The 27,209-nt window shown below is 41.6% G+C and overlaps 2 protein-coding genes across 2 annotated transcripts in view; one reads left to right on the top strand and one right to left on the bottom strand.

Moving 5' to 3' along the window:
- Positions 1-27,209, top strand: part of LOC106613492 (26S proteasome non-ATPase regulatory subunit 1) — a 114,252-nt gene that overhangs the window by 24,474 nt on the left and 62,569 nt on the right. The window lies entirely within an intron of this gene.
- On the bottom strand, positions 6,245-26,124 carry LOC106613493 (5-hydroxytryptamine receptor 2B). The gene is made up of 4 exons (XM_014215781.3): positions 25,322-26,124; positions 23,616-24,252; positions 16,165-16,365; positions 6,245-11,806 (listed from the first exon to the last, which is right to left on the bottom strand). Exons 2-4 carry the CDS (start codon positions 23,875-23,877, stop codon positions 10,884-10,886), a joined length of 1,386 nt encoding a protein of 461 aa, XP_014071256.1. The 5' UTR covers positions 23,878-24,252; positions 25,322-26,124; the 3' UTR covers positions 6,245-10,883.

The following is a 27,209-nucleotide window of genomic DNA, read 5'->3' as shown; positions in this document are numbered from 1 at the left end:
ATTGTTTATGTAAGTGCTGGGTGTCAATTGTCATTTGAAAAACCAACACTGTTAAATGTTTTGAAAGTGTGATTAAGTTTCCCGAAATGTGAGAACTTGTTTGATGTTCAAGTTAAATCTATTGAGTATGAAAACCCTTTGAACCACCCTTGTGGTGGTCAGTGCAATGGTTTTCGGTAGTCTTATCCAATTATTAAGTGTCATTCATGATCAAAGATATGACACATTTTGAAGTGATTTTACTCTTGAGAAAGTATTTCATTGCATCCTTATAGCTTAGCCTACCTCAAGGAGCTGAAACAATCCCTCACTTTCCTACAGGGTTGGCACTCTTAAGTGATCCCCATGTGATTGGTTTTCATGTGGAATATCAACATGACGTAATGACCAACATCTCCTCTGTCAAATCAAAGACAGAATTTAGATGCACTTTTAGCTGAGATGTTATAATTACTTCCTGGCTCTCCTTACAGGTAGTTCAGTGTCTTGAGGACATTTGTTTTTCATGTCGTCCTCTTGAGTCACACATTTTTCTTTTCTGTCTGTTAACGGAGACTCATCACTCATTCTCTGACGTGAATTTACCCATCAGGCAGCACTGCAGCATTAAACAGTGCGCTGGGCCAAGCGGAGGAACATGGGGATCTATTTTAAGCCCAAAAAAGGTTATGTGATATTCCCATGATCAATTGGCTGTTAGATAAACCGTGTGTAAATCCTTCCTGTGTTTAGAGAGCCCCCTGAGCAGCAACAATTCCCCCCCCCCCCCCACACACTCCCTTCTTTGTCTTGGGAGGCCAGGATGTGGTGCTCAGAGCCGCTGTCTCTGAGTGGGCCAGAAGTCAAAGGTCAGAGTGACTGCTCCAAAAGGCCAAGGGTATATTCTTCCCCATTGGCTAATCTCATGATCGCAGATATATGCATTGAAAGTTCTGAAGGAACCAAATGTGGGCTATTGCATTACATTTCAATGCAGGGTGGTACTTAATAATATTATTATAGATTTTATGCTATGGACTCCGGAATTAGTTAAACTCACCCAAAAATAATAACCTTTTTGGTTTATTATATAAATTCCTTCGTTGTTTTTGCTTAGTGACGTCACTTCATTCACTGGTATGGATTTTGTAATGGAGAATTTATCAAAATGCCCTCTTTTATGGCCACTCCTAAAGTGATTATGACACTAGGCACATAACTTCAGGATTCGGCCTCCCTGTAGTCGTTGTTTGTGATTATGAACTCCAGAGTTAGCGTGGGGGTTTATGGTGTGTTTATTTTTGCTCCCCTGTCCATTTAGCGAAATGTCCTTTCATAGGGTAGCCAGAGGCAAAGTCATTCATATTCATGATTTACTTTGGTTGATTGGTTGAGCCTTCTTGGGTGTGACGTCGCACAGATGCGCTGAAGAGCCATCTGTTTAGTTTGCTCACGGGCATGAGCAGTGAGCACCAAACGACTTGGGAAACCCAGCTTCAGCTGAATTAATTAATTGGGAAATAAATGAAAGCCCCACCAGATAGCTACCAATCTATTTTAGTTTCATTGTCCGATCTTTCATAAAGAGTCCACTAATTGTTATTTGTACCTTCCCACAAACTGTATCTTGCATGATATGAGCAAGTTAACCCAAATGTATCAAAGAATAGGAAATCCATGATTAGTTGGCTAGTAGTGGCTACTGCCAGGTTAGTAAGCTATCTAACGTTAGCTACATTTCAGACAGTAGCTATCCTTCTAAATATGGTGGTCACTGGATAAACTAGCTATGAGTTGAACATTAACTACCGGTCAAAAGTTTTAGAACACCTACTCATTCAAGGGTTTTTCTTTATTTGTACTATTTTCTACATTGTAGAATAATAGTGAAGACATCAAAACTATTAAATAACACATGGAATCATGTAGTAAACAAAAAGTATTAAACGAATCAAAATATTTTATATTTGAGATTCTTCAAATAGCCACACTTTGCCTTGACAGCTTTGCACACTCTTGGCATTCTCTCAACCAGCTTCACCTGGAATGGTTTTCTAACAGTCTTGAAGGGGTTCCCACATATGCTGAGCACTTGTTGGCTGCTTTTCCTTCACTCTGCAGTCCAACTCATCCCAAACCATCTCAATTTGGTTTAGGTCGGGTATTGTGGAGACAGGTCACCTGATACAGCACACCATCACTCTCCTTCTTGGTAAAATAGCCCTTACACAGCCTGGAGGTGCGTTTGGTCATTGTCCTGTTGAAAAACAAATGATAGTCCCACTAAGTGCAGACCAGATGGGATGGCATATCCCTGCAGAATGCTGTGGTAGCCATGCTGGTTAAGCGTGCCTTGAATTCTAAATAAATCACAGACCGTGTCACCAGCAAAGTACCATAACACCACCACCTCCATGCTTTACGGTGGGAAATACACATGCGGAGATCATCCGTTCACCCACTTCGCGTCTCACAAAGACAAGTTGGTTGGAACCAAAAATCTCCAATTTGGACTCCAGACCAAAAGACAAATTTCCACCGGTCTAATCTTCATTGCTCGTGTTTCTTGGCCCAAGCAAGTCTCTTCTTCTTATTGGTGTCCTTTGGTAGTGGTTTCTTTGCAGCAATTCGACCATGAAGGCCTGATTCATGCAATCTCCTCTGAACAGTTGATGTTGAGATGTGTCTGTTACTTTGGCTTTTTGAAGCATTTATTTGGGCTGCAATCTGAGGTGCAGTTAACTCTAATGAACTTATCCTCTGCAGCAGAGGTAACTCTAGGTCTTCCTTTCTTGTGGCGGTCCTCATGAGAGCCAGTTTCATCATAGCGCTTGATGGTTTTTGCGACTGCACTTGAAGAAACTTTCAAAGTTCTTGACATTTTCCGCATTGACTGACCTTCATGTCTTAAAGTAATGATAGACTGTTGTTTCTCTTTGCTTATTTGAGTTGTTCTTGTCATAATATGGACTTGGTGTTTTACCAAATAGCCCTACCTTCTGTATACCACCCCTAACTTGTCACAACACAACTGATTGGCTCAACCGCAATAAGAAGGAAAGAAGTTCCACAAATTAACTTTTAACAAGGCACACCTGTTAATTAAAATGTATTCCAGGTGACTACCTCATAAAGGTGGTTGAGAGAATGCCAAGCGTGTGCAAAGCTGTCATCAGGGCAAAGGGTGGCTATTTGAAGAATCTCACATATAAATGGTGGCCATTTGAAGAATTTGATGATTTAACACTTTTGTTTACTACATGATTCCATATGTGTTATTTCATCGTTTTAATGTCTTCACTATTATTCTACAATGTAGAAAATAGTAAAAATAAAGAAAAATCCTTGAATGAGTAGGTGTTCTAAAACTTTTGACCAGTAGTGTATTTTGGTGAATACTAACTAGTAGCCAGTTTGTTGTTGCCCATGGTGGAGTCATATCTACTAGCTGGCTCCTGAAACCTGTGGTCGTGTTCCCCTGCTCAGACGTTGCATGCATCAATCAATCGTTGCGTGCCATGTCATCGACTGTGTCATCGAATGACCGATTGCAATAACTAACATATGATGTGGTTAGCTGTTACTTAAAATACCTATCTAAGTCTGTGTCCATGCATGAGCTCTTGAGTATAGCTAATGTTATAGTACAGACACACCGATAGATCTGACTGCCAATAAGGGCTTTGCACAGTAGGAGGCCATTTCTTCTCTTGCTCGAACAATATGTCTCTGCTTTGTACCGACCTGGTGCCGACGAACCTGACGTTTCTACTTGTATACAAGCTGTTGATGCGCGCCTTTGGAACATCTACATATCCGTTTTTATATATATGTATGTATGTATGTATGTATGTATGTAAGTATGTATGTATGTATTATTTATTTTTTTAAATTCTCAGAAGAACAGAATGAGTTGGCCTACTGTATGTTATCTGGCTATTTGTCGTATGCTAGTTCATTTAGTGGACTAAATATGCTTAAGTCTCGTGCCATTATTGTCTATGATTTTATAGTATGAAGAATATAATTGAACTTGGCTGAAATAAAATAAAAAGGAGCGAGTGTGCATATGATGTGTCTATGTCAAGTCCTATACGCCAGATTTAGTTATTTGGTAGCTTTATTTGGGAATGATACAAACCTTAGAATGTCTTAGAACTCCAAAACAAATATAGGCTGCATGATGCGACCCTAAGCTATTGATGATTTGTCGCAAAAAAGCTTGTTCTTGCCTCAAGCTACACATGCTGTTCTCTCATCAAGTGATCATATTTTCACCCATCAGACTATTCTCAATTTAATCTTGTCTTTACTAGTATGGAGAATTTGTTTTGATTTAGAATGGCCCATCCCATTATCAAATTTGCATGGGAAAAAATACATAATAATAATAATAAAAAATACATAATAGTAATCCGTATGCACTAGAATAGGGAATGAAGACCGCTTCCTCGCATTTAGTTTTTTAATCATGCCGGGTAGGCTACTCCATTTTTATAGCTGAGCATGTGCTTAATATGAGCAGCTGAGAAATAAATTATAGTAGCTGCTAGGATCTTCCTTTTTAGTGGCAACTATCAAAACTCTGCTTTAACACAGGATTGCAGATAGAAATGTCTGGGTTTATAAGAACACTTACAGTACATGGCCAAAGTATGTGGACACCTGCTCGTCGAACATCTCATTCCAAAATCATGGGCATTAATATGGAATTAGTACCCCCTTTGCTGCAATAACAGCCTCCACTCTTCTGGGAAGGCTTTCCACTTGATGTTGGAACATTGTTGCGGGGACTTGCTTCCATTCTGCCATGAGCGTTAGTGAGGTCGGGCACTGATTTTGGGCGATTAAGCCTGGCTCGCAGTCGGCATTCCAATTAATTCCCAGAGGTGTTCGACGAGGTCAGGGCTCTGTGCAGACCAGTCAATTTCTTCCACACCAATCTCGCCAAACAGTTTCTGTATGGACCTCGCTTTTGCACAGGGGCATTGCCATGCTGAAACAGGAAAGAGCATTCCCCAAACTGTTGCCACAAAATTGGAAGCATAGAGTTGTCTAGAATGTCATTGTATGTTGTAGCATTAAGATTTCCCTTCACCTGAACTAAGGGGCCTAGCCCGAACAATGAAAAACAGCCTCAGACCATTATTCCTCTTCCACCAATCTTTACAGTTAGCACTATGCATTGGGACAGGTAGCATTCTCCTGGCGTCCCCCAAATCCCAGATGAGTCTGTCGGACTGCCAGATGGTGAAGCGTGATTCATCACTCCAAAGAACGCGTTTCCACTGCTCCAGAGTCCAATGGTGGCGAGCTTTACACCACTCTAGCTGCTTGGCATTGGTCATGGTGATCTTAGGTTTGTGTGTGGCTCCTCGGCCATAGAAACACATTTCGTGTAGCTCCTGATGAGTACTTCTTGTTCTGACGTTGCTTTCAGAGGTAGTTTGGAGCTCGTTATTGAGTGTTGCAACTGAGGACAGACGATTTTTACGCGCTTCAGCACTTGGCGGTCCCATTCTGTGAGCTTGTGTGGCCTATCACGTCACGGGTGAGCCGTTGTTGCTCCTAGATGTTTTCACTTCACAATAACAGCACTTGCAGTTGACCAGAGCAGCTCTACCAGGGCAGAAATTTGACGAACTGACATGTTGGAAAGGTGGCACACTATGACAGTGCCACGTTGAAAGTCACTGAGGTCTTCCGTGCTTGCCATTCTACCGGCAATGTTTGGCTATGAAGATTGCATGGTTGTGTGCTCGATTTTATACACCTGTCAGCAACGGGGGGGGGGGGGGGCTGAAATGGCCGAATCCACTAATTTCAAGGTGTTTCCACATACTTTTGTCCAACCACTGTTTTGAGGAGCATGCAGTCTCTTTGCATGACAGGTAATATATTCCGCCCAAAGTCTGTATGCCATGGGCTCTCCTACCCTGTTTCTGCAGCTACCGATGGTAATGTTTTCACAACTAAACATATTTCATTAAACTGCACGCTCAACATAGGAATGAAGGACAGAGAGGAGGAGATAAACACACAGTGGTGAGATATTCTGTATCTAAAGGTAATGTCTGCCTATTATGAAAATATAAATTCACTATAATTGTAGGCCAACTCTGTAAGCCGCCCTGCAAAATTAATGAGCCAATAGCGTTGCCTAGGCCTATACTTTCTCTCCAAGACTCATGCTACACTCCAAACATTCTATTCATAAGGCAACCAGCCCATCCAGTATGGATAATAATACAGTCCACACTCAAAAGAGATTACTAGAATTTGTTTAATTCTGGAGTATAGCCTAGACCAATTATTTACCAAGGACATTTTAAATATTTTATCAGCAACCATCATCCCTGTGTTCCAATGGCACGTTGTTAGCTAATCCAAGTTTATAATTTTAAAAGACTAATTGATCATTAGAAAACCCTTTTGCAATTGTTAGTACAGCTGAAACCTGTTGTGCTAATTAAAGAAGCAGTAAACTGGCCTTCTTTAGACTAGTTGAGTATCTGGAGCATCAGCATTTGTGGGTTCAATTACAGGCTCAAAATGGCAAGAAACATAACTTTCTTCTGAAACTCATCAGTCTATTCTTGTTCTGAGAAATGAAGGCTATTCCATGCCAGTAATTGCCAAGAAACTGAAGATCTCGTACAACGCTGTGTACTACTCCCTTCACAGAACGGCGCAAACTGTCTCTAACCAGAATAGACAGAGGAGTGGGAGGGCCCCGGTGCACAACTGAGCAAGAGGACAAGTATATTAGTGTCTAATTTGAGAAACAGACGCCTCACAAGTCCTCAACTTCATTAAATAGTACCCGCAAAACACCAGTCTCAATGCCAACAGTGAAGAGGTGACTCCGGGATGCAGGCCTTCTATGTTTAGAAAAGAACCAAGATATTTTCCCAACATTCATGCAATGCACTCTGGGTTTTTACCATTAGCAGGACAAGCCATTCCATTAATGTGTTATCAGACAGCTATACTGAACAAAAATATAAACACAACAATTTAAAAGATTTTACTGAGTTACAGTTCATAAGGAACTTAGTCACTTTAAATAAATTAGGCCTAATTCAGGGATTTCACATGACTGGGCAGGGGCACAGCCATGTGTGGGCCTGATAGTGCACAGGCCCACCTACTTGGGAGGTTGGCCCACCAACTGGCGAGCCAGGCCTAGCCAATCAGAATTAGTATTTTTTTCCCCCACGAAGGGGCTTTATTACAGACAGAAATACTCCTCAGCTGTCCGGATGGCTGGTCTCCAACAATTGCGGATGTGGAGGTCCTGTGAGGCAGGTTGGACATACTACCAAATTCTTTAAAATTATGTTGCTGGCGGCTTATGGTAGAGAAATTAACATGAAATTATCTCGCAACAGCTCTGGTGGACATTCCTGCAGTCAGCATGCCAATTGCACGCTCCCTCAAATTGAGACATCTGTGGCATTGTGTTGTGTGACAGAACTGCACATTTTCAAGTGGCCTTTGAATGTCCCCGGCAGTAGGTGCACCTGTGTAATGATCATGCTGTTTAATCAGCTTCTTGATATGCCACACCTGTCAGGTGGATGGATTATCTTGGCAAAGGAGAAATGCTCACTAACAGGGATGTAAACAGAATTGTGCACAGCATTTGAGAGAGAGAGAAGCTTTTTGTGCGTATGGAAAATTTGTGATTTTTATTTCAGCTCATAAAATATGGGACCAACACTTTACATGTTGAGTTTTATACTTTTGTTCAGTATAGATGTACCTACTTACATTTTGGAAACTAATAGATTACAATTATTGTCGCATCTTTTAACTAAATGCAATCTGAAAATACTAATAACATGTAAATATGATTGGTAACAGAATAAATAGCAGAAGAATAACTGCAGATTAAATATTGCTGTAATTTATAATTACAGCATTATTATTCCAGCGCCATGTGCTTCCTAATGTAGGCTATTGCCCCTTTTAAGAGCTATAATTTATTTTGTAAGTATACCTTATGTTGTGATTCTTACCAAGTATGTTGTCTTTTCACACTATTCAAACCCCAATTTAAATAAACAGCTGATGAAGCTATTTTAGCCAATAGTTCACATATTGCAAACAAATAATCTGAACTAAAATCTTTACACATATTTTGGAATTTCTGTGCATTCTGTGCATAATCTGTATCTAAAAACGGCACGTTTTTTCAGCGAACCTGCACATCTCTCTTGTGGCATCAATGTGAGGGTTTATGGCAGGGGAAACGGTGTTGCAGTAGTCTAGTGTGTGGTGCGGGAATAATGAGAAGTGAACTTGTAGAGCATTTCGAGAGGATGTCTGACCTGAACTCAGACCACCTCTTAATTGTATTTTCAGTTAGCTTCGGGAGCTCTTTTGAGGGGTCTGAGTTCATACTGGACAAAAAATTAAGCGAACGGTACTGAGTTTACCGAAATTGGCTGAAATTTTACTGCGGTCAAGACTCATGACTGCCGGTGTGGCGGTAATACGGTCACCGCAATCGCTCTAGTCCCATCTAGCTATTTTAAAGAGTAATCTACCCCCAGAAATAAAAATCATGAAACTTCTGTCAATTTGCAGAAAGCCTATGTTTTATCAGTGGGTAAAAAAAGAGAACTCCCCATGATTTAACTTCTAAGTGGTCCGTCTGTGAAATGAGGAAATTGTGTAGGAACGCGCCATGGTTCTCATCACTGGAGATGGGGGATAACCCACTATCACATGTCATAGCCCTTTGAAATCAATTACCTGCACTCCAGATTGCCAAAAGGCCAATGGATGGTACGGACATACTTGTCTAGAACACATCCATCCGTTTTAAATCGTCTTGACAAAGTATATATTTCACTTGGATGTGTTCAATCTAAACAGTGTACCAAATTATTCAACTCTGTTCGTCCTTCAAATACCATCTCGCAATGCGCCCTGTGTGTCTGGGAATGGGCCGTTGATGCCATAGCAACATACTCTGATAAATGACAAAAATGTAAATGTAGTATCAACAAGGGCTTTCTAACAATTCTAGCTAGCTAGCAACAAAATTAGCACAGCTTGCTAGTTAGCTTACATTAGCTACAGCAGGCACAAGCTAAACAAGCTACTGCCATCTTGTGGCCTGGAGTATTTAACAACGTAAAACTATTCCACAGTAAAATGTCAATTTAATAGCCTTGGCGTTTATTTGTTTAAATCACTGAACAAAACAGCCGCTTATTAGAGACAGTTTTCTATTTGAGCCTGGCATCTGTTTCCTTAATGCGCACACCTTTTGCTCATTTGCATACTTAATTGTTTAATTCCAACATTCACCTCCAGGATTTTAAACAATTTCTTAATTATCATTTACAGTGTCACATTTTTTTTGTTTAAAAATGATATATAAACATGTTTTATTTTACCACTTGAGGGCGATCAGACGATTTCTGCGGGTCTGTACTCCAGAAGTTCTTACTGGCAGTAAAAACTGATGATTGCCAGAACATGGTGTAGTTTTTAAATGCATTGGGGCCTGTAGATTGCCATGCTTCTCTCTATATTCAGCTATTAATAGGCTACATCTAGTTATTAAAAAGCTGTGTAATATAATTTTGCAATGCAAGTAATTACTATATTCTAAAGTATGTCATTTTGAGATTATTTTTTACATCCCAAAATAGGTCACTGCCCCTTTTAAGACAACCATTCCAAAATATATCAACTCGCTACAGTAGGCTAGCCAAGACACATGCTAGGTGTCTTTTTGTAGCTTTCTTTTAGCAGACTATCAACAGTAGCCAGCATATTGCTAGTACTGTATGTTCACTATTGAAGGTTGTAAATCACTTTCCCTAAAGTAAAGGAGCTCAGCGAATGGATTAATGACCATTTATTTTGCTCAGGACAGCTCGTGTGTGCTGTGTAAAGGCCATTGGCGTCGGCTAATAAAACATTTTTTTAATTTAATGTGCTGTAGTTGTGACTTGCGGGAACAAGTGGTGCTTCAATGAACGGTCAATCATATTGCTCAAATACAAATGGCATGACTTTATCGCGTGTAGTCTTCAGTGGTAGAGCGGGTAAATGTTGAACTGGAACACAAAAAATGCACTGAAAAGTTACTGGGCCAGTGAGACGAGATCCATCGGGCATAGTCAATGTCAGACCCAATTTATGAACCAGGAATTTTATGCTAAATACATATCCATCTGTAGGCTATACATTTGTATTTTACAAGCTTCCCATTTGCAAAGGTTTTGTCTTTGTTGCATTTTATATATAATAATCCATTTGGATGCTATAACAGTTTGGGAAAATAGGACCTGTGACTATACAATAAATCTATATTATTGTATATAAAAGCACTTACCAAAAAATTGCAATTAAAATGGGTGGTATTTATAAACTATTGTGTGAAGGTGACGTGTTTGTCCTCTCAATAGGTAAGAATCCCATCTCCTCAATGGAAATTGTCCATAGCAGAGAATTAAATAGCCCAAGGTGACAGGATTAGCATTGGAATACACATTGTATCCACTGAGAGAGTTTCCAGACAGTCATGTCTTCATTCCTTATGTATTTCTCTGGCGGCTTTCTTAAGAACAATCCGACCTGACCCTTGTCAGCTTATCTTTTATTGAGGGCAACCACCTCAACACACCTATTTGATGTCTCATTTTACGCATAATGTTCAGCTATCTCTGTACAGAGGGCCTCTTATTTGTTTGACAGAAATTGACATCTCCTTTTTGTTTTCCCCCTGAGAGCACACTGTTTTCTTGAATAGAAAATAATCCATGTGATGCTCATGGAAGGTAATCCCCTGGGGAGCTCACAACTCAAGCCTTGGGTACCTCTTACATGTGGCTTTCTGGTTCTAGTTGTTTCCCTTTTGCTGACTGCATTTTCCGAAAGGCCTACAAGAAACTGACATGCTCTTCGGATTTGCAGTCCTCGTTCTCGGTAAGGAGCAGTGTGTCCAGTAGAATGCTGCCAGAGGACTGTATTGGTGCTTGCCTTCGGCTCAGTTGACTCTGATAGCACACTGGCCCGATGCCGTTTTTCATTCCCCGCTTCATGAACAGCTTAGAGTTCTCCGCCACAGATGAACGGAAGGAGATCCGTGTTAGATTCCTGCAGCCATGCTGTTCCCTTGTATGGCTGCCTGGCCCATTACTGATGCCGCTGTAGTTAAAGGTGATGTAGCGTGTGAAGGCTTGGCGGAAAGTCTTGTTGAATAGGGTATAGACCAGCGGGTTGATACCAGATGACACGTAGCCCACCCACACAAAGATCTCCATCAGACGGCCGATCACATTGACGTCGCAGCTCGCACAAAGCACAGAGGTGATGTTAGTGATGAAGAATGGGCACCACATGACCACAAACAGCAGGAAGACGATGCCCAGCACCTTAGAGGCACGCTGCTCATTGGTCAGGTTTTGCATGGACTTCTTGCCCATGGTGGACATGCGACGGATGGGGATATCTTCACTTGTCATGGGGTTGGTAGGAGCGGTGGGATTTCCTGGCAGTTTCTCAGTTGTGGGAGAGGCCATGGACTGCTCCCTCTGGAAGACTGTGGAGACTGTTGGGCGAGTGAAGCGCTGGGTGACCTTTGACCTGAGCAGAAAAGCTTTCTTGCGCAACACCTGAATGGTGAGCAGGTAGATGACCATCATGATGGTTAAAGGGATGAAAAAAGCTGTCATGGAGCCATACATGATGAACTCTCGGAAGCTGTCTGGTTTCAGTAGGCAGGTATGGTTGCTGTTAAAGGTGACATTGTTTGGAAGATGGTAGTTTCTCAGCCCCTTGATGGGAATGGGGATTGCGATACCTGTGTAAGAGAGAGAGAGAAGTTTGGTTAATCAAATCATCAATGCAAACTTTGCATCCTACTCTTGGTTGTTTGAGATTCAATGTGTTTTGGGAGTAGATGTAGTATCTTCTCACAGCTTAGTTTTCCACGGTGGTCACTTTATGCCGCTTTTGTTTTTTGCATTTTATTGTTGGACATCAAATCTTCATATCTGCTTTTCCTTTTGATGTTGCCGGAGTATAAAACTGTATAAAGCCTCATGCTTTCACAACTGAGGACAGCAGAGGTAGTGCAAAGGGTTAGGAAGAAAAACTGCTTTCTGTGAGTCCTGGAAGTTCTCATTCTTTGCTTAACAATCCAATAAAGTAACCATATATCGCCAGCTATAATACAGTGACAATGAACACACACGCTGGACAAAGACACTCTTCCACAGTTGTGGTGTCTAAGTGCTGCCCCTGTAACTCAAAGCAATCTGGTTTTGCTCAGCGAAAGAAAGTAAATGTGTAGAACCTAGCCCTGAGTGAAAACTAGGGGTGTGCTGTTGTGAAGATGTCCGAACGCTCCATGACTACCACTATTGCCAGGCTAAACTCTGCCAAGTCCTCACACCGCAGTCTCCCAAATGCTTCAGCCAGAGGAACCGTCTGGGCTGACGATGTTAACGAGCATAGGGGTGTTTAATTTCATTTCCTACTGGAAAGCTAATATTTAACGGATAACAGATCATTAAAAGCAAACCAGTATGCTTATATACCGAGGGTTCACTGGCCAGTCATCAGTAATACAGACTCGGCAGTGGACTCTAAAGTAATATCATCAATCAGGAAAATAAAACGATGTTTGTTTCAACTGTCAAACTATCTCTTTGGACTATGGCAAATGACATTTGGGTCTAGGCTTACATTGGGCCAAAAATGGGAAACCAGTTTGAGTCTGGAATTCCCTCGTATGAAATATGCCCTGTGAGAAGAGGATTCCAGTGTTTCAGCTCCATCTGCACCTCATTTATAGTCTAATAATAGGCTAACCAAATGGATGCAATGATCAGGGGCCCTTCGAGTTCATTAAGGTAGGGGCTATCAATGAGAAGGCTAAGATATTCTACACATAACAGACCTAAGATTTGAACACACACTCCCATCTTTCATAGCAAATTAATCTGAGATTAATAGCAGAGAGAGGGGCAGGCAGACCGACAGTCGGGACTGTGCGTATAGGCGATAACATGGTCATCTTTATCTCACATTGTCTTGTCTTGCAATGCCTCAAATTCAGTCTATTAAAATATATACACTACCAGTCAAAAGTTTTAGAACACCTACTCATTCAAGGGTTTTTCTTTATTTTTACTATTTTCTACATTGTAGAATAATAGTGAAGACATCAAAACTATGAAATAACACAAATGGAATCATGTAGTAAACAAAATGGCATTAAACAAATCAAAATATATTTGAGATTCTTCAAAGTAGCCACCCTTTTCCTTGACAGCTTTGCACACTCTTGGCATTCTCTCAACCAGCTTCATGAGGTTGTCACCTGGAATGCATTTCAATTAACAGGTGTGCCTTGTTAATAGTTAATTTGTGGAATTTCTTTCCTTCTTAATGCGTTTGAGCCAATCAGTTGTTGTGACAAGGTAGGGGTGGCATACAGAAGATAGCCCTATTTGGTAAAAGACCAAGTCCATATTATGCAAAGAACAGCTCAAAAAATATATATATTTAAAAAAAATTATATATATTTTTAACCTTTTATTTAACTAGGCAAGTCGGTTAAGAACAAATTCTTATTTACAATGACGGCCAAGGAACAGTGGGATAACTGCCTTGTTCAGGGACAGAACGACAGATTTCGACCTTGGCAGCTCAGGGATTCGATCCACCAACCTTTTGGTTACTGGCCCAATGCTCTAACTAGGCTACCTGCCGCCCCAAATAAGCAAAGAGAAACGACAGTCCATCATTACTTTAAGACATGAAGGTCAGTCAATGCGGAAAATGTTAAGAACTTTGAAAGTTTCTTCAAGTGCAGTCGCAAAAACCATCAAGTGCTATGATGAAACTGGCTTTCATGAGGACCGCCACAGGAATGGAAGACCCCGAGTTACCTCTGCTGCAGAGGATAAGTTCATTAGAGTTACCAGCCTCAGAAATTGCAGCCCAAATAAATGCTTCACTCAGTTAAAGCAACAGACAAATCTCAACATCAACTGTTCAGAGGAGACCGTGAATCAGGCCTTCGTGGTTGAATTGCTGCAAAGAAACCATTACTGAAGAACACCAATAAGAAGAAGAGACTTGCTTGGGCCAAGAAACATGAGCAATGGACATTAGACCGGTGGAAATGGGGTGTTGCTGGTGACGCTGTCATTTGATATATTTAGATTTCAAGGCACACTTAACCAGAATGGTTACCACATCATTCTGCAGTGATACGCTATCCCATCTGGTTTGGGCTTAATGGGACTATCATTTGTTTTTCAAAAGGACAATGACCCAACACACCTCCAGGCTGTGTAAGGGCTATTTTACCAAGAAGGAGAGTGATGGAGTGCTGCATCAGATGACTTGGCCTCCACAATCACCCATCCTCAATCCAATTGAGATGGCTTGGGATTGAGTTGGACTGCAGAGTGAAGGAAAAGCAGCCACCAAGTGCTCCACATATGTGGGAACTCCTTCAAGGCTGTTGGAAAAGTATTCCAGGTGAAGCTGGTTGAGAGAATGCCAGGAGTGTGCAAAGCTGTCATCAAGGCAAAAGGTGGCTATTTGAAGAATCTCAAATATAGAATATATTTTGACTCTTAACACTTTTTTTTCTGGTTACTACATGATTCCATATGTATTTTCATAGTTTTGATGTCTTCACTATTATTCTACAATGTAGAAAATAGTCAAATAAAGAAAAACCCTTGAATGAGTAGGTGTTCTATAACTTTTGACCGGTGTTGGGTGTGTATGCTACCGTTCAAAAGTTTGGGGTCACTTAGCATTGTCCTTGTTTTTGAAAGAGAAGCACATTTTTTACGTCCATTAAATAGCATCAATTTCATCAGAAATACAGTGTAGCCATTGTTAATGTTGTAAGTGACTATTGTAGCTGGAAATGGCTGATTAATTTTTTTTTTAATGGAATATTTACATAGCTGTACAGATGGCCATTATCAGAAATCATCACTCCTGTGTTCCAATGGCATGTTGTGTTAGCTAATCCAAGTTTATTATTTGAAAAGGCTAATTGATCATTAGAAAACCATTTTGCAATTATGTTAGCAGAGCTGAAAACTGTTGGTCTGATTTTAAAGAAGCAATACAACTGGCCATCTTTAGACTAGTTGAGTATCTGGAGCATCAGCATTTGTGGGTTCGATAACAGGCTCAAAATGGTCAAAAACAAATAACTTTTTTCTGAAACTCGACAGTCTATTCTTGTTCTGAGAATTGAAGTCTATTCCATGCCAGAAATTGCCAAGAAACTGAAGATCTCCTCCAACGCTGTGTACTACTCCTTTCACAGAATAGCGCAAACTGTCTCTAACCAGAATAGAAAGAGTGGGAGGCCCCGGTGCACAACTGAGCAAGAGGACAGTACATTAGTGTCTAGTTTGAGAAACAGACGCCTCATAAGTCCTCAACTGGCAGTTTCATTAAATAGTACCCGCAAAACACCAGTCTTAACGTCACCAGTGAAGAGGCGACTCCGGGATGCTGGCCTTCTAGGCAGAGTTCCTCTGTCCAATGTCTGTTCTCTTTTGCCCATCTTAATATTTTTTCTTTTTATTGGCCAGTTTGAGATATGGCTTTTTCTTTGCAACTCTGCCTAGAAGGCCAGCATAACTGAGTCGCCTCTTCACTATTGACGTTGAGACTGGTGTTTTGCGGGTACTATTTAATGAAACTGCCAGTTGAGGACTTGTGAGGAGTTTGAGCCAGTTTGCGCTGTTCTGTGAAGGGAGTATAGACAGCGTTGTGGTTATGTGAAATTCATTTCCTTCCTGGAGGATAACTCTCAATCATTTAACCTCCCTTTTCATTTTATGCTTCTTTTGGTCAAGTCTTTCAGGATCGTTTACTGGGTTTTTCCACAGGTCACCTTGACTGCTATCACTCTGATGCTCTGTTACTGTTACGATGTGTTGCATTCCCTCCCTAGAAACTTCACCCCCACTTTATGTGAAAGTTTGTATAGTTTCTGCTTTTATTGCATCCGACTTTCTTTTCTGACCATCACAAGGCTTGCCACAGATGCTAAGGAATTGAACTGCAATGATATAGACTAAAGTACCTCGATCAAGCTATCACTTTAGAAACATTGCAGAATGCTCCTGATATCAACAGTCAACACAGGACAAAAAAAACAGCGCAGCTTACCAATGGATATGAGCCACACCACTGCTATCTTGGCCATGGCTTTGGACCTGGACTTATACTGGCTGTGCTGAATGGGTTTCTTGATGGCTATGTAGCGGTCCAGTGAGATGGCACACAGGTGCATAATGGACGCTGTGGAGAACAGGACGTCCAGGAAGAGCCAGATTGGGCAGAGGAACTCCGGAAGAGGCCACCCGGAATCTGAGAAACAGAAAAAAGATGGAAAGAATCGGATAGTTAACTGCTCTCATAGGCCAATACAGAACCATTTGAGATGAAAAGAACACAGTTCTCAAACTTGATTACTGTGGTGCTGAATCTTTTATGTTTTCACCTTACATCAGATAAGTCTTATTGAATTTAGATTTTAGTGACTAAGTCATGATGATTTTGTTTTAACAACTTGAGTTAAATTGCTATCTATAAGTGTTCGCTCATGAAACATGGGACCGAAATAAGATCCCAAAAATTTTCCATGCGCACAAAAAGCTATTTTCTCAAGTGTTGTGTTGAGGAGGATTTCTGTTTGTAATAAAGCCCTTTTTTTGTGGGGAAAAACTCATTCTGATTGGGTGGGCTTGGCTCCCAGGTGGGTGGGCCTGGCTACCAAGTGGGTGAGCCTTGGAGGGCATGGCTACACCCCTGCCCAGTCATATGAAATTCATAGATGAGGGTCTAATGAATTTATTTCAACTGACTGATTTCCTTATATGATCTGTAACTCAGTAAAGTCTTTGAAATTGTTACATGCTGCGTTTATATTTTTGTTCAGAAATTGTACTGATATGTCCTCAGCACACCTATTATATTGTAAATGGAGGTTGTGTTGTTGACCTCACCAGCATTGGGGAGATACGCTTCAATAGTGGATTAAAACCAGCTCTGATGTAGTGAATTCTGTTTGTTTATTTTAGTAAAGAATGAATTCACTGCAGAGATGCTTCTCTTATGACTGTGTATGGAGCTGAAAGCTCTATGCTCTTGATGTAGATGTGTTCAAGCACCCTTCTCTCCAGAACTGTTTATTCTGGGTCTCGGATGTGAAATTAGCGAGTAATGTGGCTGGATTATGTCCCATTGCACATCAGCATTGTAAAAGATCCTGTTGTTGAAAAAGTTGTTGAATGATTTATTTAGTTAGTGTTAACCCTTTAGCTGATTGCTTGTACTTCATAACTCGAGCATTAGTGAATACATCACATTTATTTTTGGATCCAAGTATTACTTCTAATGTATCTTCGTATACAATTCTAAAAGACATCCGCTTTTGAAGAAATGGTTCTTAAACACAATATTTGAGTGTCCTCCCTTCATGTTTTACATGCGCCCTAGGACTGTAATGGACACTCCTTACCCACTTTATTGGGTTCCACGGCACACCATTTCAGGTGCTTTGTTCAGCTTGATGCATCATTTTGCCATTTCTCCTTGTTTAATTATTATATATTTTGGTTTATATTTAAATAAACTTTGATAGGGACTTTCTAAGAGTATTTTTTTGTGGGCCCTTTGTAATTCCTATTATCTGTCTACTTAACATGGACAAAGACACAAAAAATTCTCTCTATGGGAATAAGCTCATACACTCAACATATTCTATACATGTGGTGATATTATGTGCTTAGACCGGAGTTTAAATCTGTCTGCAGGCAAAGTTTCTGAAGCTGTACACTGAACAATAATATAAACGCAGCATGCAAAACTGTACAGTTCATATAAGGAAATAAATAAATTGGGCCCTAATGTATGGATTTCACATGACTGGGAATATAGATATGCATCTGTTGGTCACAGATACCTTAAAAAAAAGGTAGGGGCGTGGATAAAAAAAACAGTCAGTATCTGGTGTGACCACCATTTGCCTCATGCAGCGCGACACATCTCCTTCGCATAGATTTGATCAGGCTGTTGATTGTGGCCTGTGGAATGTTGTCCCACTCTTGGCTGTGCGAAGTTGCTGGATATTGGCGGGAACTGGATCATGCCGTTGTACAAGTCAATCCAGAGCATCCCAAACATGCTCAATGGGTGACTATATTTTTTTTACATTTAACCTTTATTTAACCAGGCAAGTCAATTAAGAACAAAACCTCTTATTTACAATGAAGGCCTACCTTTTGCCTGACTTCAGTGTGCAAATGCTCCCCTTTGATATGCTCTTCACGGATGAATCCCGGTTTCAACTGTACCGGGCAGATGGCAGACAGCTTGTATGGCGTGTGGGCGAGCAGTTTGCTGATGTCAACATTGTGAACAGAGTGCCCAATGGTGGCGGTGGGGTTATGGTATGGGCAGGCATAAGCAACAGACAACAAACACATTTTATTGATGGCAATTTGAATGCACAGAGATACTGTGATGAGATCCTATGGACCATTGTTGTGCCATTCATCATCCACCATCACCTCATGTTTCAGCATAATAATGCACATTCCTTTGTAACTTGTCCCAATTGAAACCAGCTGCTTTCTATGAGAACGTCGCAAGGATCTGTATACAATTCCTGGAAGCTGAAAATATCCCAATTCTTCCATGGACTGCATACTCACCAGACATATGGGCTCCTGAGTGGCGCAGCGGTCTAAGGCACTTCATCTCAGTGCAAGAGGTGCCACTACAGTCCCTGGTTCGAATCCAGGGCAGCGCACAATTGGCCCAGCGTCGTCCGGGTTTGGCCGGGATAGGCCGTCATTGTAAGTAAGAATTTGTTTTTAACTGACTTGCCTAGTTAATTGAATGTTATTTAACCTTTATTTATCTTGCAACAGCTTTGGTGGACATTCCTGCAGCCAGCATGCCAATTTCCCTCAACTTGAGACATCTGTGGCATTGTGTTGTGACAACTGCACATTTTAGTGGTATTTTATTGTGCCCAGCACAAGGTGCACCTGTGTAATGATCATGCTGTTTAATCAGCTTCTTAATATGCCACAGGTGGATGGATTTGTTTGGCAAAGGAGAAATGCTCACTAACAGGGATGTGCAAAAAATTTGAGGGAAATTACCTTTTTGTGCGTATGGAAAATTTCATGGGTATTTTGTTTCAGATCATGAAACATGAGACCAACACTCTACATGTTGCGTTTATATTTTTGTCCATTATGTGTTGCCAATGCTACAGAGGTGTCCACCCAAGGCCACATTTATAAGTAAAACTTATAAAGCCATAGCAGTGGACCGGCTACTCTGTGAGAGCGAATACTTTGAAAACCGAGCTACAAACCTCTAGTGTAGGGTGAGGTCACCATTCCAAAGTGGGATAAAGCCAGTTAGCATTTTCAGCTTTGTTTTAGTACTGTCTTATTAAAGGGCTGTCTTTTGAGCATTATTGTCTTAACGATAATTATTATTGCTTACTTTAGAAAATGTCCCCGTTCCAGCAAATACCAGGGTATAAACGCTCTGTCCTGCGCCATTGATGTCTGTCAGGCTCTCTGATTACACAAGACATGCACACAGTTCTTAAAGGCCTCATACTTTATATGGGAATCGTTTTTTTTCTCCTCCACACTCCGAGTGCATCTGTAAACGCATCCTAAATCTTAAACACTCACCTGGCCATCACAATTGTTTTATGGTCTTTCTGGATACCCGTATTAGTGGAATCGGCTATTTATTAAGCCACACCAGTTGCTGACAGGTGTATAAAATCGAACACACAGCCATGCAATCTGAATAGCCAAACATTGGTAGTAGAATGACCTTTCAATGTGGCACCGTCATAGGATGCCACCTTTCCAAGTCAGTTCGTCAAATTTCTGACCTGCTAGAGCTGCCCTGGTCAACTGTAAGTGCTGTTATTGTGAAGAGGAAACAACTAGGAGCAACAACGGGTCAGCCACGAAGTGGTAGGCCACACAAGCTCACAGAACGGGACAGCTGAGTGCTGAAGCGCTTAAAAAGTCTGTCTTTGGTTGTAACTCTCACTACCGAGTTCCAAACTTCCTCTAGAAGCAAGGTCAGCACAATAACTTCATCAGGAGCTTCATGAAATGGGTTTCCATGGCCGAGCAGCCACACATAAGCCTAAGATCACATTGTCAAGTGTCAGCTGGAGTGGTGTAAAGCTCGCCGCCATTGGAGCAGTGGAAACGCGTTCTCTGGAGTGATGAATCACGCTTCACCATCTGGCAGTCCGACAGACTAATCTGGGATTTGGGGGATGCCAGGAGAATGCTACCTGTCCCAATGCATAGTGCAAACTGTAAAGATTGGTGGAAGAGGAATAATGGTCTGAGGCTGTTTTTCATGGTTCGGGCTAGGACCCTTAGTTCCAGTGAAGGGAAATCTTAACACTACAGCATACAATGACCTTCTAGACTATTCTGTGCTTCCAACTTTGTGGCAACAGTTTGGGCAAGATCATTTCCTGTTTCAGCATGACAATGCCCCTGTGCACAAAGCGAGGTTCAAAAATAAATGGTTTGTCGAGATTGGTGTGAAAGATCTTGACTGGCCTGCACAGAGCCTTGACCTCCACCCCATTGAACACCTTTGGGATAAATTGGAACGCTGAGTGCAAGCCGGGCGTAATTGCCCAACATCAGTGCCTGACCTCACTAATGCTCTTGCGGCTGAATGGAAGCAAGTCCCCACAGCAATGTTCCAACATCTAGTAGAAAGCCTTCCCTGAAGAGTGGAGGCTGATATAGAAGCAAAGGGGGTACAATCTCCAAATTTGATGCCCATGATTTTGATATGAGATGGTCGACAAGCAAGCAAGTGTCCACATACTTTTGGTTATGCAGTGTTGCTAGATACTTTGCTTGACAATTGAGGTCCCACAGATGAAAGTAAATAATTGTAGTTTTTTGAAGGCTGTAAGAACTTCCAGAGTTTTCTGTTTTCACTGAGGTCCTTTAAGGCAGCATTCATTCATAAATTGTATTGTTCTTGTTTTAAGCTCTCCACTGGAGCACTAATTTGATATTCTGGAGGTGGCTCAAAAGCTTTAAATCTAGCATGTTTTGACCCAGGATTCTCCAAACGAATTATGGTTAAGCCTAAATGAAAAGACAGCTCTGGTTGAGTGGGAAATATATATCTATGCCTACCTGTTGTGTGTGGGTAGACTGGGTGAGTCTGGGACCGAGGCATGCCTTCTAAAAGCGTGACCTCTCCCTGAAACAGACAGTATTGAGCTCATTAGTGAAGAAGGGTAAGAATGTTCTGTCATCCCCTTGGTTCAGAGGAGCATCGACCATAGTGACACTTGTGGGCTATTTCGTGAAATCTTAATCATCACTCTACTTTTCACACTGGTGGTTGAAAAATGTACATCGTTTCTGGAATGTCAGGTCTTGTGACCCAGTTGTCCCATGGCCCAAACATATTTAAGTAAGCATTTATATCTGTCCTCAATATAAACACATTTCGTCGTGCTACCTCGCAAACATGGCACTAAGGTAGGCGCCTCCCTGTCCGACTCCTTCAAACAGCTTTTCTTAATGGGTCTCTATGGTTACCCGAGACTTATTCAGCTGTATATTTAGGTTTACTCTGTAGTGTAGTCAGTTTACAGTGCACCTTTTTAAACAGTGCAACCATTTAATTTTTCAAGGTGTTGACTGTAAGCCTTAAATTCATCTGCTAGGCAGATGTGGAAAAGGACCTCAGGACTTCTTACAGCTCTTATAGACATCAATTGTACACTAGCCATACCCTCTTTCTCAGTAAAAGGTTTCATTTTGGAGGAAGGTCTAACTATGATTGGGTTCACCATCTCATTAATATTGGATATTTGATGCAATAGCTAGGCTAATTGGGATTAGTCTGGCATTTCCCCCGCAGCCAGGGCTTGGGATGGAGAGGAGATATTTATCCAGCCAGACACAGAAGAAAGTGGAGAAATGTTCAAAAACCATGAATTGCTGGCACTTTCTCTACGCTATGTAGTTGTGGTTTATTGGGTGTTTAGAGAGTCTTAGGTTTAATGTCAGTGGTATATTAGCGGTCACGATACTGTGGTTATATAACATGTAGCTACAACATGTCGTCCCTGTCCTCTGGTAAATGTCTTGTATTATTTGGATGTGAGCACTGATCCCCTCTCTCGCCATTTGCCTTCACACACTGTTCTTAGCGCCGCCGGCCTGGATGTACACACGCCTTAACTGGCCCACCGTGCCGAGAGGCTCTAAAGGCTCGGCGTGAAGCACTAAACTCTGTTTATGTGTGTTTATGTCCCCCTGACCCCCCCCCCGCTGTGTGCTCTGTCTCCAGCCAGTAGAGAAATGACAGCTGCCTCTGCACAGTCGTACTTTGCATCCATTCCGTACATTGACGAGCTCTGTGTGCTCTTACACGTGCGTACGCATACTCACACACACACACAGCCCCCCTCCATCCTCTGAACAAAGGCTACTTCTCTTCAAAAGCCACTAGCTGTTTAGTCTTGGCCCTTTCTGTCAACTATAAACTATGGTCACTGAATACAATCCATCTGCTCATGTTCTCCAGATTTAGAACTAAGACCCTCGAAAAAGACACAGGGATTGTCTGACATGATAAGCATGAGGACATGGCTTTGACATTGTTTATCCCCTGCTATCCATGCATCTAGCCCCGACGACTGCATTAAGATGTGATGGAAGGAAGCAGCTTCCCCCCCTTAGCAGTTTGCCTCATGCCCGCAGTTTGCACGGCACATTTGGTTCTTATGCAAAGAAAGTGCTTGTTTTCTGAAAGCATGACTTTTGCTTTCAGAAAGGTTGGTTTGTGATTTGGAAAATTGTCTGTGAAAGTCGTGCAGAAATTGGGTCATCATGATCATTGCTAGCTGATAGGGCTGTGCTACGGTCGTGATTACATAGCCAAAGGAAGTCGTTTGTTTATTGTCCACTATCTTGTGTTTTTGTCATCTGCTATAATTTGTTTACAGCTGGCGGAGATTCAGCAGCATCTCTGTTGGTGTCCTATTAAACTCTAGCGCTCTTGAATTATCGTAAATATGCACGCCTATTTTTTGGTTCTGTTAACGAATGATGAACACAATTCTTGTTGTCAACGAATGAGTCTGCTCGATCCAATTTCCATTTTTAGGCAACCTACTGTAATGGCTTTCTGCGTTGCAATGCATATTTACTGAACCGGTGCGCTCAGGTGTTTCCCGGGGCTCTCGACTGACAGCAGCTTTATAATGGCAGCTCCATGGGGACTGGGCTATACAAGTGCAATTTAGACCTAATTTATGGGAGCCAAGCTAAGCAAAAGTACTAGGCCAGCCTTTTCACTTGAATCAGCAATATGTCGCTGTATTGAGGCTGGAAGGGAATCATTCTAAATTAAGATGATGTTGAGGCAATCATCGGGTCACAGTTCTATGAACTGTTCACACTTGTAGGACCAGTAGATTTTAGTATAAGCAGTGTCTTGAGTTTCAAGTGAATGTACCATTGAAGGGATCCTTTCTCATGGCATGGCAAACGGGCAGTCATGTTGGGGTGACTTACTGTATAGCACAGTGATGAGGGCGATGGGCATCACCAGGAGTCCCACCAGCAGGTCGGCCACTGCCAGGGACATCAGGAAGTAGTTGGTGGCGTTCTGCAGCTTCCTCTCCAGCGACACGGCCAAGATGACCAGGATGTTGCCCCCGATGGTGGGGATGATAACCATGATGATGAGCAGAGCAGCCCAGTGCAGCTGAGCCCCGGCCACCTCCCCGGCCCCCGAGCCGTTGGTCCCCAGCGGGACTGCATCTGGCTGGGACATCCTGCTGTGGAAGGGATGGCTGACCTGGGCACGGGTCGTGGTTCTGCTCTGGCTGGCTCAGGGGGCTTGGCCAGCATGGTCACAGGGTCCCACAGGTACGGGGGAGGGCAGTGGAGGGCAGCTCAGAGCCAGCACACAGGGCGGTAGCTCATCCTCAGACTCAGCGTACAAACCAAAAGGGCCACGTCACAATCGAAAAAGCCCCACCACTCCAAAACTGAACAGGTCGCCTCAAGCTTGTTCCAGGTAGTAATCCAAGCACAGGTTGTACCACCACAGTAAAGGGGATGTTAGGTCAAGAGTTGGTTCTCTGACTCGTAGTTCAGGCGCCGGTGTCTTTTGGTTTCTGTACTCCCTAGAACATACCAGTTTCTACTAAAAGTTTTAAAAGGAAACAAAAGCGACAATGTTAAACCCCTTGCTCTGAAGGGGACATTAGCTTCAGTTTGAAGACTTAATGATGAGTGACATTTATGGTAACAAATGTTATGTATTTTTCCTGTATATTCATTAGTATTGGGTTCCAGTCCATGGCTAAGCAATTAACCAAGGAAGCAGATATCAGCTGTAATCAGTACTTGCATTCTTAACTCTGGCATGTTTGTGTGCGTGTGTTGGTTTTAGGTCTATTTCTGGAGTTTTCAAACAACTAACTTACAAAACAACTTTTAACCCGTAAGGTTTAAAACCATTGCATGTCATTTAAAAAACATAGAACTAATATTAAATGATACATGGTTTAATTTTGAACATACAATTTAATTAAGCTTATTTATTTTTGTTTTCAAATGCGATTTTAATTGACTTATTTCCTTAATTTCCCTATTGCTTTGTAGTGTTTATAGGAACTTAAAACATTGCTTATTTATTGCATATCCTAGTGGCTTTTTCTACTTTCATATTTCTAGATCAAAGTCATTATTTCATTGACAATAATATTACTCTAAATAGATTCATTGCATTCTCTAAATATACATGTTTTTTCCATCAATTTATCTTAGCCTTTTAATGTTAATTTGGACATACTCCAAGAGTCTTTTTGAAGTGTAGAACAATTATTTGACCCTCCTTAGCCTCTAGTCCGCTAGTTGAAGCCGCTCCCTAGAAACAAACTGCTTATCCCTGTTTAAGTTGTCACTGTTTTATCATTTGTCTACAACAGTTGGTACACCTCTGTCTGTGAGGGCTTTCAAAGGCTTTTTATAAATGCACTTGATAACGGAAAATAATTCAGGGTCTTAGCAAAAAGAAACTGGTTTTGTTAGACGTGAACTGGTCAAGTGGAATGGTATAGTCTAACGTTAGAACGAACAAAGCTCAGAAGTTCTTACAAATTGTAAACAATTTGAACACATTAACAATTTTCTGTAGATTTGTGATTATTTTATTTATTTTAGAATTATGAACAAACAGTAAGTGATTTTACTGAGTTTCACTTTCTTACCTTCAGCTAACGCAGAAGCCTGTGTGTTCTCCTTTAGTTTGTCCAGTTCATTTGCATCGCATTCAGAGCTGCTATATCCTTATTTTTCAATCACGCAATACCTTGCGCATTGGATAAACAGTGCTGTTCATCACCAAACAACTCAATCCTCAGACTCCTTTAGAGTGGCAGCTTTTTTTCTTGTCCCTGCTCACGTTTTTATATACGTAGAACCCCTCCAAAATCATAAAATGTCATAGGCAGCCCTCCCCTTGTGAAAATACTTGCCTAATATTATCTCACTTCGGTGCATTCCATGCTGAGGAATTTCCTTTGTCCCCGCATGTTGGATGAGCCCCTGGTTTGGATTCGCATCACCTACCGTTATCACAGGTTGAAAAGGTTCAGAGGTCCTCTCTCTGTCTCACGCTCTCTGTCTCACGCTCTCTGTCTCACGCTCTCTGTCTCACGCTCTCTGTCTCACGCTCTCTGTCTCACGCTCTCTGTCTCACGCTCTCTGTCTCACGCTCTCTGTCTCACGCTCTCTCAGGTTCTCTCTCGCTCTCTCAGGTTCTCTCTCTCGCTCTCTCTGGTTTGCTCTGTCTCTCGCTCTGTCGCTGTCCGTCTCTTTCTCTTGTCTCGCTCTTGCTCTCTCTGTCTTTGGTCGACTTGCTATTTCTCACTCTTTCTTTCTCCAACCTCCATGCTTACCCATGAGTCATGCTAAGGAGAAAATAGATGAATGTCCCAGAGTTGGCCGAATGCCAATGGTTCTGGGAGGTAATTTTCTTCAACACAGTCGTCCTACTGTTTATATTTGTCACTTTCTGCTCTCTCCTCCAGTAGGGACTGGGGATGGAAGTTGGAGGAGGAGGGAGTTGTTAGTGATGTCCTATTGAAACTGCATTTTCACTTCTTGAAAATATTTTTGTCTGCCTAGTCTCAAACGTTCATTGACATTTTTTTTAATCAAAGATAACATGATAGAAAGAATTGCCTTAAACGGGTATATTAGAAATTGCACAGCCAACCATTTTTATTAGTATTGATATACATACACCTAGCATCTCCTTGCATGCTTATATTACTTCCACTGCTGTCTTGTTGCATTGCTTTTAAAACCAGATGAAAAGCCATGAAGATGAGTATAAATATGATGTTCATGAAGTATACTGTGCTCCTAATGCACCTCAGGTGTCTAGACAGGAGTTGGACCAGACAAGGTATTTTATAAGCTCCCTTTCAGAGCCTGTTTAACATTTCAATTCACGGGAGCCCGAGAACGTTTCATCTCACTCCGATACCAGGCAGATACATTTTTGATAGTGCTCTAATTCATGACCACTGGTGTTAAGGACTGCCCTACCTCCACTGGCCAAGCGATTGCCTTTTAATTTCAGCTAAAGGTCATTCCTGATTCCTGTGTGGATCACTTGGATGCTCCTGATCCTCTGATGTAAGGAGTTGCTGAGAGACTTGCTGCTAGCACCTCACAGACATCTGTTCTCCACTTTGCTAGGCCAACGCTGCGGATGCTACTAGAAAACATTCTTGAAATAAATGCAATTTGAAGTTTCAGCTTACTTAGATATTCAGACCATGACATGCCCAATTCTTTAGATATCTTCTAGCTATACAGAATAACAATGGACATGTTTTCACTTAGATTTTCAGCCCTTTCAACTCTTGATTAAGTCTGCAGTCATTTCTAATTGGAGTGGGATTGATGGTGCACAAAGAGAAGAGCTGCAAAAGTTTCTTATGTCTGTTTGTGGAAAGAAACACTACACAGGTGCTTTTCATGGCACATTTTAATCATATGAATTGACAAAGCGAATCAAATCTGCTTTTTGGCATTGCAAAAATGTACTGGTTTCATTAACCTTTGTGTTTCCCTGCTTCTTTCACC

This window comes from Salmo salar, chromosome 10 (genome assembly GCF_965601325.2).
Source record: "Salmo salar chromosome 10, fSalSal1, whole genome shotgun sequence".
NCBI classification, from domain to species: domain Eukaryota; kingdom Metazoa; phylum Chordata; class Actinopteri; order Salmoniformes; family Salmonidae; genus Salmo; species Salmo salar.
The sequence above is the reverse complement of the archived record's forward strand: the minus strand, read 5'-3'. Positions and strand labels throughout refer to the sequence as shown.

Excerpts from the sequence above, each read along its gene's own strand:
- LOC106613493 (XM_014215781.3), bottom strand. The coding sequence starts at position 23,877 with ATGTCCCAGCCAGATGCAGTCCCGCTGGGGACCAACGGCTCGGGGGCC. Across the intron at positions 16,366-23,615 it reads CCTCATCACTGTGCTATACA|ATTCCGGGTGGCCTCTTCCG; the intron begins GTAAGTCACCCC and ends TCTGTTTCTCAG. Across the intron at positions 11,807-16,164 it reads GGTGTGGCTCATATCCATTG|GTATCGCAATCCCCATTCCC; the intron begins GTAAGCTGCGCT and ends TCTCTTACACAG.